Here is a 12,344-nt window from a genome sequence, read left to right on the forward strand (position 1 = left end):
GTGGTATGCAGAGGCAGGCCACTTCTGACATTGGCGGTAGAACGTAGTAGCCGCGATGGCTAGTAGCTGTTGATGGCCTTTGTGTAATCCTCTTTTAAACCCGTCCAAGTTGGTAGTCATCGCTACAACATGTGGGAGTGAGTTCCGTAGTCCACCTACGCTCCGTGTGAAGAAATGGCTTTCTTTTGTCGGGGGCGCAACCACATCTGGCGCAAGTGGGGTGGAGTTGCCAAACACCTGGCAGGCCACGATCCATGACTGGTGGACTGCATTTCGATTGGTAGAGTCGAAACGTGGAGCCCTGACATACAGCTGTGTTAAATTTCCCACACCACACATTTATTATTTCATAAAATTTTGTACAGTGGTACCTCGGGTTACATACGCTTCAGGTTACAGACGCCGCTAATCCAGAAATATTACCTCGGGTTAAGAACTTTGCTTCAGAGTGAGAGCAGAAATCGTGCTCCAGCGGCGCAGCGGCAACAGGAGGCCCCATTAGCTAAAGTGGTACCTCAGGTTAAGAACGGTTTCAGGTTAAGAACAGACCTCCAGAACGAATTAAGTTCTTCACCCGAGGTACCACTGTATATCGCTTGATGGGGGGGGGGAGGACTCAAAGCGGTCTACAAAGCAGGTAAACCAATAAAATCATCACTTAAAAATTTACAACCGTAATTTAAAACAGCATTTCCCAAACTTTGGTCTTTAGCTGTTTTTGGACTACAATTTCCCATCAGCCCCAACCACTGCTCCTGCTAGCAAGGGATGATGGGAGCTGGTAGTCCCAAAACAGCTGAAGACCACTCTGGGATTGCGGCGCTCATCTCGCTTTATTGGCCGAGGGAGCTGGCGTACAGCTTCTGAGTCATGTGGCCAGCATGACTAAGCCGCTTCTGGCGAACCAGAGCAGCGCACAGAAACACCGTTTACCTTCCCGCCGGAGCAGTACCTATTTATCTACTTGCACTTTGAGGTGCTTTCGAACTGCTAGGTTGGCAGGAGCAGGGACTGAGCAACAGGCGCTCACCCCATCGCGGGGATTCGAACTGCCGACCTTCTAATCAGCAAGTTCTAGGCTCTGTGGTTTAACCCACAGTGCCACCCGCGTCCCAACATTTGGGTAGGCATGTCTAAACTAAACAAGAATGTCTTTGGCAGGTGCGGAAAGGAATACAGTGAAAGCGCCTGCCTTGGTATCAATAGGCAGGGAGTGCCAAACTAAACGAGTTCTTACAGATGCGGTTGCGGGTATTATGTGGCACTTTATAGAAGTGCCAATTCTGTTGATTGAAGTGGTCAAGTGGGCACATACGGTAGCCTAGCTGCTATACGTCCGGAATTCCCCAGACATCCGGGATTTGTCCGTCGGAAATAGCTTCCATACGGAATTTCCGAAAATTGGTAAAAATGGCAACCCGAGTCAGTGGTGGTAATTTGTTGGCAAATTTCCTTTAAAAAAAAATAAAGCCCCAAAACTTCAAAGCTCAACAACTTTGCCCACAACAGCTTTTATGTCCGGACTTTCACTTTTTGAAATATGGCAACCCTAACATTTGGGGTAAGATGACGTCATAGGTAAACAGGTCCCAAGGTGTTAAGAGCTTTATATACTAATAGTAACACCTTGAACTCTGCCCGGTGCCGGATCAACAACCAGGGCAGAGCCCTGAGCACAGGTGTTAGGTGCTGAAAAGGCATTCTGCACTAACTGCAGCTTCAGGGTCAAGGGCAAAGGAAGCCCCACACACAGTGCATTGCAGTAATCCAATCTTGAAGTAACCAGTGCATGAACTACTGTGGCCAGGCTCTCCCGGTCCAGGAGCAAGCCCCCCTTTGTGTATTACAAATGGCAAGCTGCCTCCTACACACCTGTGACAATAACATGTGCGTCTTAGTTGCCGCTGCCCGCTGCAATAACCTAGGGCAGATTAGGAATTTGCACACAGGGCTGGCTCAAGGCATTTTGTGGGTGCGGTGTGAAATCTGAATTGGCACCCTCTCTCTGCCCTGGGTACCATTGGCCACGCAGATGCCAATAACTGGTGTGGCACAATTCGTGACCTAGAAGTAGATCTGTGTAGGAGATCTGCTTTGCGTAGAGCGCCGGCCCTTTGAAAAATTATGTATGTGACACTTTGCCTCCAAAAAAGAGCAGGGAGGGGGCTGCCTCTTGAGGCCCCAGTTATATTTTTATGTGCATTACAGCATCTGAATTTCTGAGCACTGCTTTGTAGGCAGCAGAAGTGGCAACAGCTCCCCCTGCCAGCACAAATGTATAAATGACGTGTTCCATGCTAGTTCACTGCTCAGTGCTTCCTCCTGCTTTTTTCTCCTTTCTTCCTTGGATCAGGTTAGCCGAAGCATTTTAAGGCTCCAAATACTGCAGCTTCTTTCCTCTGCCACGTTTTTAAAGGTCGGTCAATAGTCCTCTTTGCGGCACTGCTTCTAGTGGACTTCAGCCAAGCACCTTAGATCGAGGGTTTGTAGTAGAATAATAATTATCCTAAATTAGCACTGTATCTGCACGTTGCCCTCTTTCCTGCTACCCTTGCTTCTCATTGAAAAGTGGTTATTCATTGGTTGTGCAGGAACCTTTCCTTCAACACGGCACATCTTTTGCAAGGACGTTGCTGCCTTTTCAACCGGTTAAATCATGACTCGAAACAAGAGAGAGGAAGAGATTAGCGAAGTAGCCCAGAATAGCGACGGAATATTGTTCCCCACCGCCATGTAGCCCTAAAAACACACGTGTGTGTTTGTGTTTTCTTACAGAGCATGTACATTTTCTTACACACTGTGAAAGGAACGCCTTTCGAGACGCCTGACCAGGGCAAAGCCCGGCTGCTGACTCACTGGGAGCAGATGGATTACGGGGTGCAGTTCACCGCTTCCCGCAAGTTCCTGACCATCACACCAATTATACTGTGAGTGTAAAAGAGGGCTTGGGACTGTACTTATAAGGCTAGGTGCAAATCGCTTCTGGGTCAGGCCAGAGGCCTGCCAAGCCCAACATCCCGTTCCCACAACGGCTAGTCTGATGCCTGCGGGAACCCCTCAAACAAGAAATGTTGCTGTTCTCAGTCAATGAGTATTCGGAGTCATGATGCCTGTGTTCCTGAGGATGGTATGAAGCCAAGTTGACTAGTAGCCATATCCTCCATGTACTTGCCTCACCCTCTTTTTAAGGCTGTCTATGCCCTAATGGCCACCCCCACAACTCATAGCAGGCCAGTTCCATAAATTAACTCCACACTGTGCGAAGAAATACTTTTCAGACCCACAGAACTCCTTCCTCCCTTTGTGCCCTTAGAGCCATGTTTCCCAAATTTGGGTCTCCGGCTGGTTTCCCCCCACTACAATTCCCATCATCCTTGACCTCGCTGGTCTTGCTAGCTTAGGGATGATGGGAGTTGTAGTCCAAAAACGACAGTACCTTAGCATTCTCTGGGTAGTGAGCAATATGATTTGCAACGTTAAAGAAAAATTCCTGGAAAAATGAAAAGCTTTTCACCTGGCATTCAAAGAATATATATAAGATGTATAAGACTGAATCAGGTGAGTGTTGGAGATGTAATGAGACTGAGGGTACTTTCTATCATATATGGTGGACCTGTAAAAGAGTATTGGGAAATAATTCATAATGAACTGAAAAAAATGTTTAAAAGTACTTTTCCAAAAAAACCTGAGTCCTTGAAGTTGGGGATAAGTCAGACAGAAATTCCCAGGTGTTGGAAAAGGTTATTTATGTTTGTCACTACTGCAGCTCCTGTTTCCTTAGCCCAAAAATGGAAAATGAGCAAAGTCCTGACTGGCAACTTAAACTGATGGACTATGCGCAGCTTGCGGACCTAACATATAGAATAAGAGAACAAGAAGAACATAATGTTTAAAGAAGACTGGAAAATGTTTATTGAATAAATGGGAGGGGGGAATTGTGTACATATGAAAATGTGGGCAGCATAATTAAGATAAATTCAACAGTGCAAATAAGTTTTGATGGATGTAATAATGGAATACAGAATGGTTTAGTTTATATAAAATGTGCAGGTGTTTATGCTGTGCAAAATGTATTATGTATTGAAGTTCTCACCCTGGGCCAGCAGGGGGATACTGTAGATAGTTTTCACTCAGGTCCACATATGCAAATAAGGGATTGAAAGTGACGTTCAGTGATTGGATAGTTACAGAAAGTGGTTACTGTTGCGCTCTAGTGGAGCTCTAGATAAGCAGGCTGGCTGAACCCTTCAGTTCAGTTCTGTTCTGGCCTGTGAATAAACAAGAGCTGTTTGAAGAATCGCTGTGTCATCTGATATGTTCACCCACAACTTAACAAAATGAACCATGGAAAGAGAGGAAGGGAAGTCATTGATATGTTAAGGTTGTTTAAGTGAATATTCTAAAAGGTAAAACAGAAATTTAATAAAAAATATATATCCAGAGAGAGAGAGAGAGATTATATACATGATATAAAAATGTTGTGTGTGTGTGTGTGTGTGTGTGTGTGTGTGTGTGTGTATGTGTATGATACGGGCATCCAGCAAGCCTCCCTAGGGAGGGCATTCTATGTTTCAACCTTCAGCGTGGGCTAGTTGAGGGAATTGGGGCATACGCGATTCAATTCTCTCCTCCTTTTCTTTCCTCCGCAGTTATTTCCTTACTAGCTTCTACACTAAATACGACCGGATACACTTCATCATCAACACCATCTCCTTGATGAGCGTCTTGATCCCCAAACTACCCCAACTGCATGGCGTACGCATCTTTGGGATTAACAAGTACTGAGCCTGGGTATCTTTTATATTCCCTTCTGGTGAGCTGTGAGAGGCCAGCAACGTGAGAACCCTGTTTCCTTCGTTCCGGCTGCGTCTTCAGGATACACTTCCACACAATGGCTCCTTTTAAAAAAATTAATTTCTTTTTAAAATGAGCACATGCTGCGCAGGATTCCAAGATCCGACAGAGAACGCAGACGGCTCAAACGATGCTTGAATCCTGGGTAGAGTTTAGCTTGGAAGAGAGACAAGGGTTGGGGGGGGAGCTTAAAACGTATTTATTATTATTATTATTATTATTTTATTTTTCAAGAATCTGAAAATAGATGCAGACAACACTGAGATTTGAAAGGTACTCATAGCTTGCTCTCTGGGTGATGGAAGACATCCAGCCCAGAAGGCTTGGACAGGTATAGAAAGGTAGGAGCCTATTGCAAGGCGATGTTTAGGATGATAGCAAATGCACTTTAATATAAAGGTGTCCCCTTTGGGGGGGATTTGTGACTTGCTCATCGAAAGGGCTATATCAGAAATTTTGAGATGCACACTAGGTATAGATTTCTTTGTGAGTTTGGAAACCTTAGCTGATCATTTATAAATACATTTTAATTATTTGGTAGGCAGTTGGGACAGATTCTCATTCTTTCTTGCAGGGGCATGAACCAGGTTTCTCCCCCCAGTTACAAAAGCAATGCTCTTCAGAGTCTTCTTTGAAAAGCCTTTGCCTATATATATATATATCTCAAAGCTTTTCCCTCTCTGAGGTTGAGGGAGTGGGGAACTCCACATGGCAGGTTGAAAACACAACCCAGGGACGAGAAGGAAGAGGGAAGAAATGTTTTGACACTTGCCTTGCAGTGGTTGCCACATTTCGACGGTCGCAGCTGCCTCATTGCGGCATCTCTTCTGGATGGGAGAGCCAATGGCTGAAAGACCAGTCTCTTGCAGCATGGGTGGTTTATTTTGACATTGTACAATGATGGCGGTGGAGAAGACACAAGATGAGGCCAAAGGACCCAGGCACCGTTTCCAGTCTCTCTCGGTTGGAAATCCAGCATAAGTTGATTAGGGTTGGTTAGGTACCACTCGTCGTTGATTCATTCGCTGATTCATGCCAGCACATGGGGTTCAGAGAGAGCTATCTTGTTGCTGCCCTCTGTGATGTCTAACTGAGATGTTTCCTGGGCGGCCTCCACCCATGTGGTTTAATGGGCTTTTGCTTTAGTGCCCCACTGTGTCAGAATAAAAAACCCTGTATTGCTCTCTGTCACCTAGAATGCAGATATTTTGGTATACGTCTGACTGCTGGTTGGTCTGCTTCCTAAACACCGGTACAGCAAGGAGGAGGGTTTTCTTCTGCTAATGGATTAGTAAGTGGGTTTATTTCTTTCTGATGCTTCTGTTGGATGGAGGGGGGGGAGAGAAACAGACTCTGAGAGCTATAATACATTATGTCATGTAATCGCCAACAGCCTTTTAAGGTGCAGGCTGCAATTCAATCATGCGGACATCAAGAAAAACATGTGTTAAGTTTTGATCATCAGGATCATAGGTATGTGAGTTTGGTTCTTCTTGTCAATGTTGTGACCTGTAAAAAAACAAACAAACAATTTCCCTCCCCTTATCCACCCCGCCCCAGGAAATGCACACATTGCTAGCTAGGATATGAGTTTTATGATGGAATTTAAACAGCCTGAGTATTTCCTGGAATCTGTTTCTCAGGCTTGTTAGCTTGGCAACTGAAATGTTTCCTTACCCCACTAAACTGGGGAGGCGTCTAAACATTTGAGGCCGGTGCCAATAATTCGTAAGCCGTTTTTCCAGCTTTATAACTGCTTGGGACACTTCCCTGAAAGGAGGAGGAGGGCATTTTAAACACCACCTCTGCTTTTAGCAGTATCTAGAAGTGATGGCAGGGCAAGTCCACCTGGTTTCAGTGGCCACATTAGCAGTGGTGATGCTGTTGGGCTTTGCAGCAAGCAGAGGTGCTGGGTTGGGCAAAGAGGTTTAAAAGCCTTCCACCAAGCCCAGTATCATTAAAGGGATAGGAGTTGCCCCTTCTTTCTCTTCAGATGTCCTTCCCATTATCTGATTTGGTACAATCTATGTAATAAAACAGATGATTTTAGCTGAGGTTCCTGCATTGCAGGGGCTTGAACTAGTTGACTCTTGGCCCCTTCCAACTCTACAATTCTATGTTTCTATCCCTATCCTTGACCAGCGGTTCAAGGCAGCTCAACAGACAAGAATAAAAGCCCCTTTACACCTGCAGCAAAAAATGTAAAGGACAGTTAAGTGGCCATCTGGGGAGGCAATGTGTACTAAAGTCCACAAAGCTTCATGGAGAATGATGCAAGAAACAAAGGAGATTGAAAATGTGGAGGCAGAGGTGGTGAACCTGCGGGACCTCCAGGTGTCGGGGGACTACAACTCCCATAATCCATGAACATTGGCCATGCCGGCTGTGGTTGATGAGAGCTGGAGTCGAGTGGCACCTGGAGCATGTTCCCCACACCCTCTATTGAAAGAATTACAGTGGAGCTGTGTTTGGCACAGCTGCAGCCAAACATTGCTTTTGGGCTTGTCACCTGTATGCTTTAGCAGCCTTTGTGTCACACTTGGGACTAGTAATCTTGGAATTGAAGGTCAGGTCCTGGTGTACTTGGAGCTCTCCCTCCAGACACGGAAGGGAAGAGTATCAGCCCTTGCAATTTCCTGTCAGTCAGAGACCTTCTCGGTTGGCCAAGTAGAAGGACCAGGTCCCTGTTCTCTACCTTTGGTTGTCTGACACAGCAGGACCTTATTCCTGGTTACTCCTGAGGCTGTAGTTCCTCAACCTGATGGAAGTCATCTAGCCCTTGCCCTAGCCCAACAACTTGTCATGTTGTTGTTGTTTTGATTGGCACTGACAGTCATAATTAAGTGTAGGTACGTGAGTTTGTGAATTAGGAAGACGATAGTAGCTTCGAAATTACGGATAGGCAATATATACCACTGTTGATGATGACTGGTGTGGACCAGAGCTTGTCATCTAGGCACAGAGAGGGAGGCAGGGTCTTCCCGGTGTAATTCTTCTCTGAGAGAAGCAAGTGGCCTTCCCTGCTCAAGAAACCTGCCAGCAAAGTGGACTAAGAGGATTAACATTGTAAGCTTTTCACCCAAATCCCAGCGCTAAGATGCTGAGCTGCTATTGACCTCCGTTAGAGCCTGTATTTTTTAACTTCCTGTCTAAGGCAACTTGAAAGCAAGGTACTTTTTAAAATATTCATGAAAAAGGAAGAAAACCAAATTTAACGAAATGTGAAAAATATACCGAGGCCGGGGAACAGACTTGGCATTGGGTTCTCAGAAAAGCGGCGGGGGGGGGGGAATAGGCATTTTAATTTTTCTTCTTCTTGAGTTCATTTCAATTATTAGCTTTTTCCAGCACTAGATCTCCCCATTCTACCTCCCATTCTTTATTCTGCAGAAGAAAAACAGCTACTAATATGTCAAAATAATAGTGGAATGTTGAACAACCACTTCCCAGTTTTCAGTAATTCAGTGGAACCAGATGAGCCCAGCTTAAAACTTGAAATTCAGCAGCGATTTTAAGAAATTTTAAGCAAACGCACAATTTTAACCCCAGGTCTTGCTTTGATGAGGAGGCAAAAATACCGGGGGAGGGAAACAATCTGCTTCAACGTAGATTTCTGCAATAGAAGTTGTGCTCATTACTTGATGATACGTGTAACTCAATATATGGATAACTTAAAGGGCTTGTGTATTTTTTTAGCGCTATTCCAATATATAGGTGGTTAAGGCCTTAAACACAGATCTAAGTTGCACTCTTCCGAAAAACAGAATGTTCTTTTGCAAGGGTATAAATCAGTACCCTACTAAAAAGGAAAAAATATAGAAAGAGCTCATTGGCACTATGTCTACACACCAGCCAATTTTCATGTCATTCATTGCTCTGCAAACTTCTGCTCCTACCGCTTCTTTTTCATTATTCTGAGGGGATTGTTCAGAGTAGCCCGTTCACCAGCCACAGTGCTCTCAAGGTATTCTAGGCCTGCCTTAGCAACCTGAAGTCCTCCAGATGTTTAGGATGTCCATCAGCCCCAGCCAACAAGGCCCAGAGCTCTAGGATGAAGGGAGTTGTAGAGCAACAACATCTGGAGAGTGCCAAGTTGGGGAACCAGCTGTTCCAGGCTGTGTTTCCCGTCGTCAATAAAAGTTCCTGTTACAGTTAAACAAAGGGGGTGGGTTTAGCTTTATGAAAATCTAAACAAAACCCTTTACAATGCGAGCTGCCAGCTCACTCTTCTGGCAATAGTTATTGCTACTAGAAAAGTGAGCTTACATTGTCCAGGCCAAGACCATATGAGAGAATCAGCTGGCAGATTGATCCTTTACATTAAAAATATTAAATATTGTGGAAACTTTCAAAACCAAGTGGAGATGAAGAGAGCCTGGGCTGTGGTCAATCCTATATGCTCATTTGCTGAGGACTTGCTCAGTCCTGGCTTTGTCAAACAGAGCAAGCCCTGTTAATATGGCGTGAAACCCATTTGTTTTCCATATTCCCCAATGAAGCTGCTTCTTGGTGCTGACACGAGAGTTCATGCAGTTTCCTTGTTGACCACTTTCTGTAACTCTGTACTGTAGAAAAAGCTGCTTTGCTAAGTCTGGGCACTCTCCATAAAGAATAAGGTTTCTGTATACTATAAAATTTAGTAGTTGTGGTTTCTGTGGGCAGCAGAACTTATTAGAGATGATGCACCATCCTATCATTATTAATAATTTGGAATCACTTCTATCAGTAAATTGTTCCCCTGTGTGTGCCCCTAATGGAATCTCCCTGGCAGAGGGTAGTGGACATGCATAACTAAGGATGGCAGGGGGGTGCAGAGGTATAACTGTCTAGGCTGAGTTGTGTTTTAACCAACCCAGTTAGGTCCACTGGGCCTTTTACAAGGAGCCCCAAATCCCTCCTCAGTTTGCCTTGGGAGCAAACAGAGATTGAGCCCTGCCTGCTCTTCTAAAGGAGGTGCTGGGTGGGTGGGCGATAGCATGCTCCCTTTAATTCACTGTCCCAAAGGCCAATCTCTTCCACCAGCACCCTAGTAATCATTTTGAAGGGGACTCAGAATGCAGTGCACCATTTGCAATATTGTCTCTGGGCCACAAATCTCTCCCCACCCTACATGGCTTTACGGATAAATAAATGCTCTCTTCATCATCAAAGCGGTGAGTGGAGAGGATGGGATTTCCCACACGAATGTTGCATGTGAACACATTTCTCTTGGAATAATTGTAGGTACCAAGGCTGCTTTGCCCAGGATGGTATAATTAAGGTATAAAATGCATCTTGAGCCTGGTGCATCTCAGAGACTGAGCAGAAAGGCCATGCACTGTCTAGGGTTTCTGTTGTCAGGTTCTGTGATTAGTGCAGGAACAATCTGAAACATGGGCCTGTGGTGGTCAAAGCTTCAAGTTATACTAAAATCATGCTTGGCATTTCCCATGTGTATGCAATAAAAAACCTGAGGTTTCCTCCTGAAAATTACCCCTCTGTGAAGTTGTGGTCCCCCCCCCCCAGCTGCCATTATCTGCAAACAGCAGCTTCAGGCAAGAAGTGGGTTTTCAGTGATTATTGAAATTCAGTGATTTCATTATGGTCCCAATCTGGAATCGCTCCCTCTCGCACACAAAATAAATAGATTGTAAATAAAAAGACACGGGGAATCTCAACACGGGATTCAAGGACTTAATGTAGCATGCTGATAGAAAGAAAATATGGAGCCTATCTGAAACAAATCAAGGTTTTCTTGTGGCTTTTGATGGGGACTCTATGGGGTCTGTGCACGCCCAGAACAATGCACAGAGCAGCCTAGAGGAGAACAACCCCTCTCCCAGCAAGCAGCTTGCATAGCATGCAGGTTCCACGGAGCAGAGTGAGTAGCTGTGTGCTTTGTGCCAAGTCTGGAGCCAAAGTGCTGGCAGGTACCTAGAACAGGTGGACCTCCTGGTCCTGGTGGGCACCAACTCCCATCACCCTTGATCAATGGTGAGGGTGATAAGGGGGTTGTAGTTCAGCAGTACCTGGAGGCCTGCAGGTTCCCCCTCCCTGGGCCTAGTGCAGATGTTCAGGGCAGAAGTAGTTTCTCAGTGTATCAGATGTGAAAGATTTGCAGCAGAACTGGATTTGTTATCATCTAACGGTCAACGGAGTTGCTAATGTCCCTACTCAAATTGCCTGCGGTTCCTTCCTCCAACCGGCACCTAGGGTGGCTTGGTGAGTAGGGAATCTGTGCCTGAACGGCTGTGCTCCTGATTTTATCCCTACAACAACAACAACAAGGCTGTTCCTGACCACGAGAACCTCTGTTGCAGCAGAAGTAATGATGGAACGCGCAATCGCACAATGGTCCACTCAAAGATCAGTGGAAAGGAAGCAACGTCTTTCCAAGTTGTCACAAGAAAGTTTTGCTCGAAATAAGTAGAACTGGGTTGTGGGGCTGCAAATGGCCTGCTCCCACCCAGATTTTTGCACCAGGTAAAGCATAGTATCATATGGACAGGTCATGTATATGGGACCATGCAGGGAACAGTGTAACAATGATTAAAGGGTCCCTGCCAAAGGGGCATATGTAGCATTTCTGGAACTCCAGAAATGGAAGGAAAAGGGAAAAGACCAATGAGCTCTTTTCACGACTTAACAGCAAGGTGCTGTGTTTACTACAGGAGCTAATACTTGTGGGTTTAATTGCTAATTTGGCATCAATTGGTTGGTGAGGTCTAGGTTTTCCTCTTAGCTTTATTGGCTGTTTACTTCATAAGGGTTTAATTTTAAAAAAACAACAATAATTAACTATTTTAAAGGTATGGTAGTAAGCTCTTTAGGAGGGCATGGTAGCTGAGTTGTTGCCACAAACTGCATTTTATGATATGTCTGTGGATTGTTCTTTAATTGTAGTGACTTAACCTATTGTATTGATTTACCATTATCTGTGAAATATAATTTTTAGAATGTAAGTGTGAATGTTCTTTTCAGTGAGCGTTAAATGTTTTACACCTTTGTGTCGAACATAGAATTACGGTTGTGTTGGTTTTATTTTTTCTAATCTTCTTTTGTTTTCTGGATTTGCTCTCGTTTTGTCGTGTACACGTGAGAAAAGAAAACTTTCATCTGGAGAACTTTCTAAGACAAAGTGTGAATATTATTTTTATGAGTCCTTTCTACAGTATTCAAAGACAAACCAATTAAAAAAAATCAGTATTCATGTAATCTATCTTGTATGTATTCCTCAAATCTGTACAAATGTAAGAAAAGCTCTAATGTGTCAATGAGCACTGTCCTGCTCTTCCCCTGAGTAGGGGAGGATGCCTGAAAAAGACAATGGTGTTTTGACATTGTGTTGAGGGTTCTTGGCTGCTTCCAGATCAGGGCCTTTTTGAGTCGTTTTTCATCCTAATGATAGTGACGTGGGAAGCTGCCTTATACCGAGTCAGATCATTGGCCCACCCAGCTCAGTATTGTTTATACCAGTGTATCCCAAACTTGAGTCTCCAGCTGGTTTTGAA

At 44.7% G+C, this 12,344-nt stretch overlaps 1 protein-coding gene across 5 annotated transcripts in view; it reads left to right on the plus strand.

Moving 5' to 3' along the window:
• ORMDL3 (ORMDL sphingolipid biosynthesis regulator 3) overlaps positions 1-12,048 on the plus strand; it is a 31,838-nt gene extending 19,790 nt beyond the window's left edge. For all 5 annotated transcript variants that reach the window (XM_083583699.1, XM_083583698.1, XM_083583697.1 and 2 more), the window contains 2 exons: positions 2,776-2,927; positions 4,650-12,048. In XM_083583699.1, coding sequence (XP_083439825.1) covers positions 2,776-2,927; positions 4,650-4,785 — 288 coding nt within the window. In that variant the 3' untranslated portion in view covers positions 4,786-12,048. The remainder of the gene's footprint in view (positions 1-2,775; positions 2,928-4,649) is intronic.
• Positions 12,049-12,344: the final 296 nt, after the last annotated feature.

This window comes from Podarcis filfolensis, assembly GCF_964270895.1.
Source record: "Podarcis filfolensis genome assembly, chromosome: 13".
NCBI lineage: Eukaryota > Metazoa > Chordata > Lepidosauria > Squamata > Lacertidae > Podarcis > Podarcis filfolensis.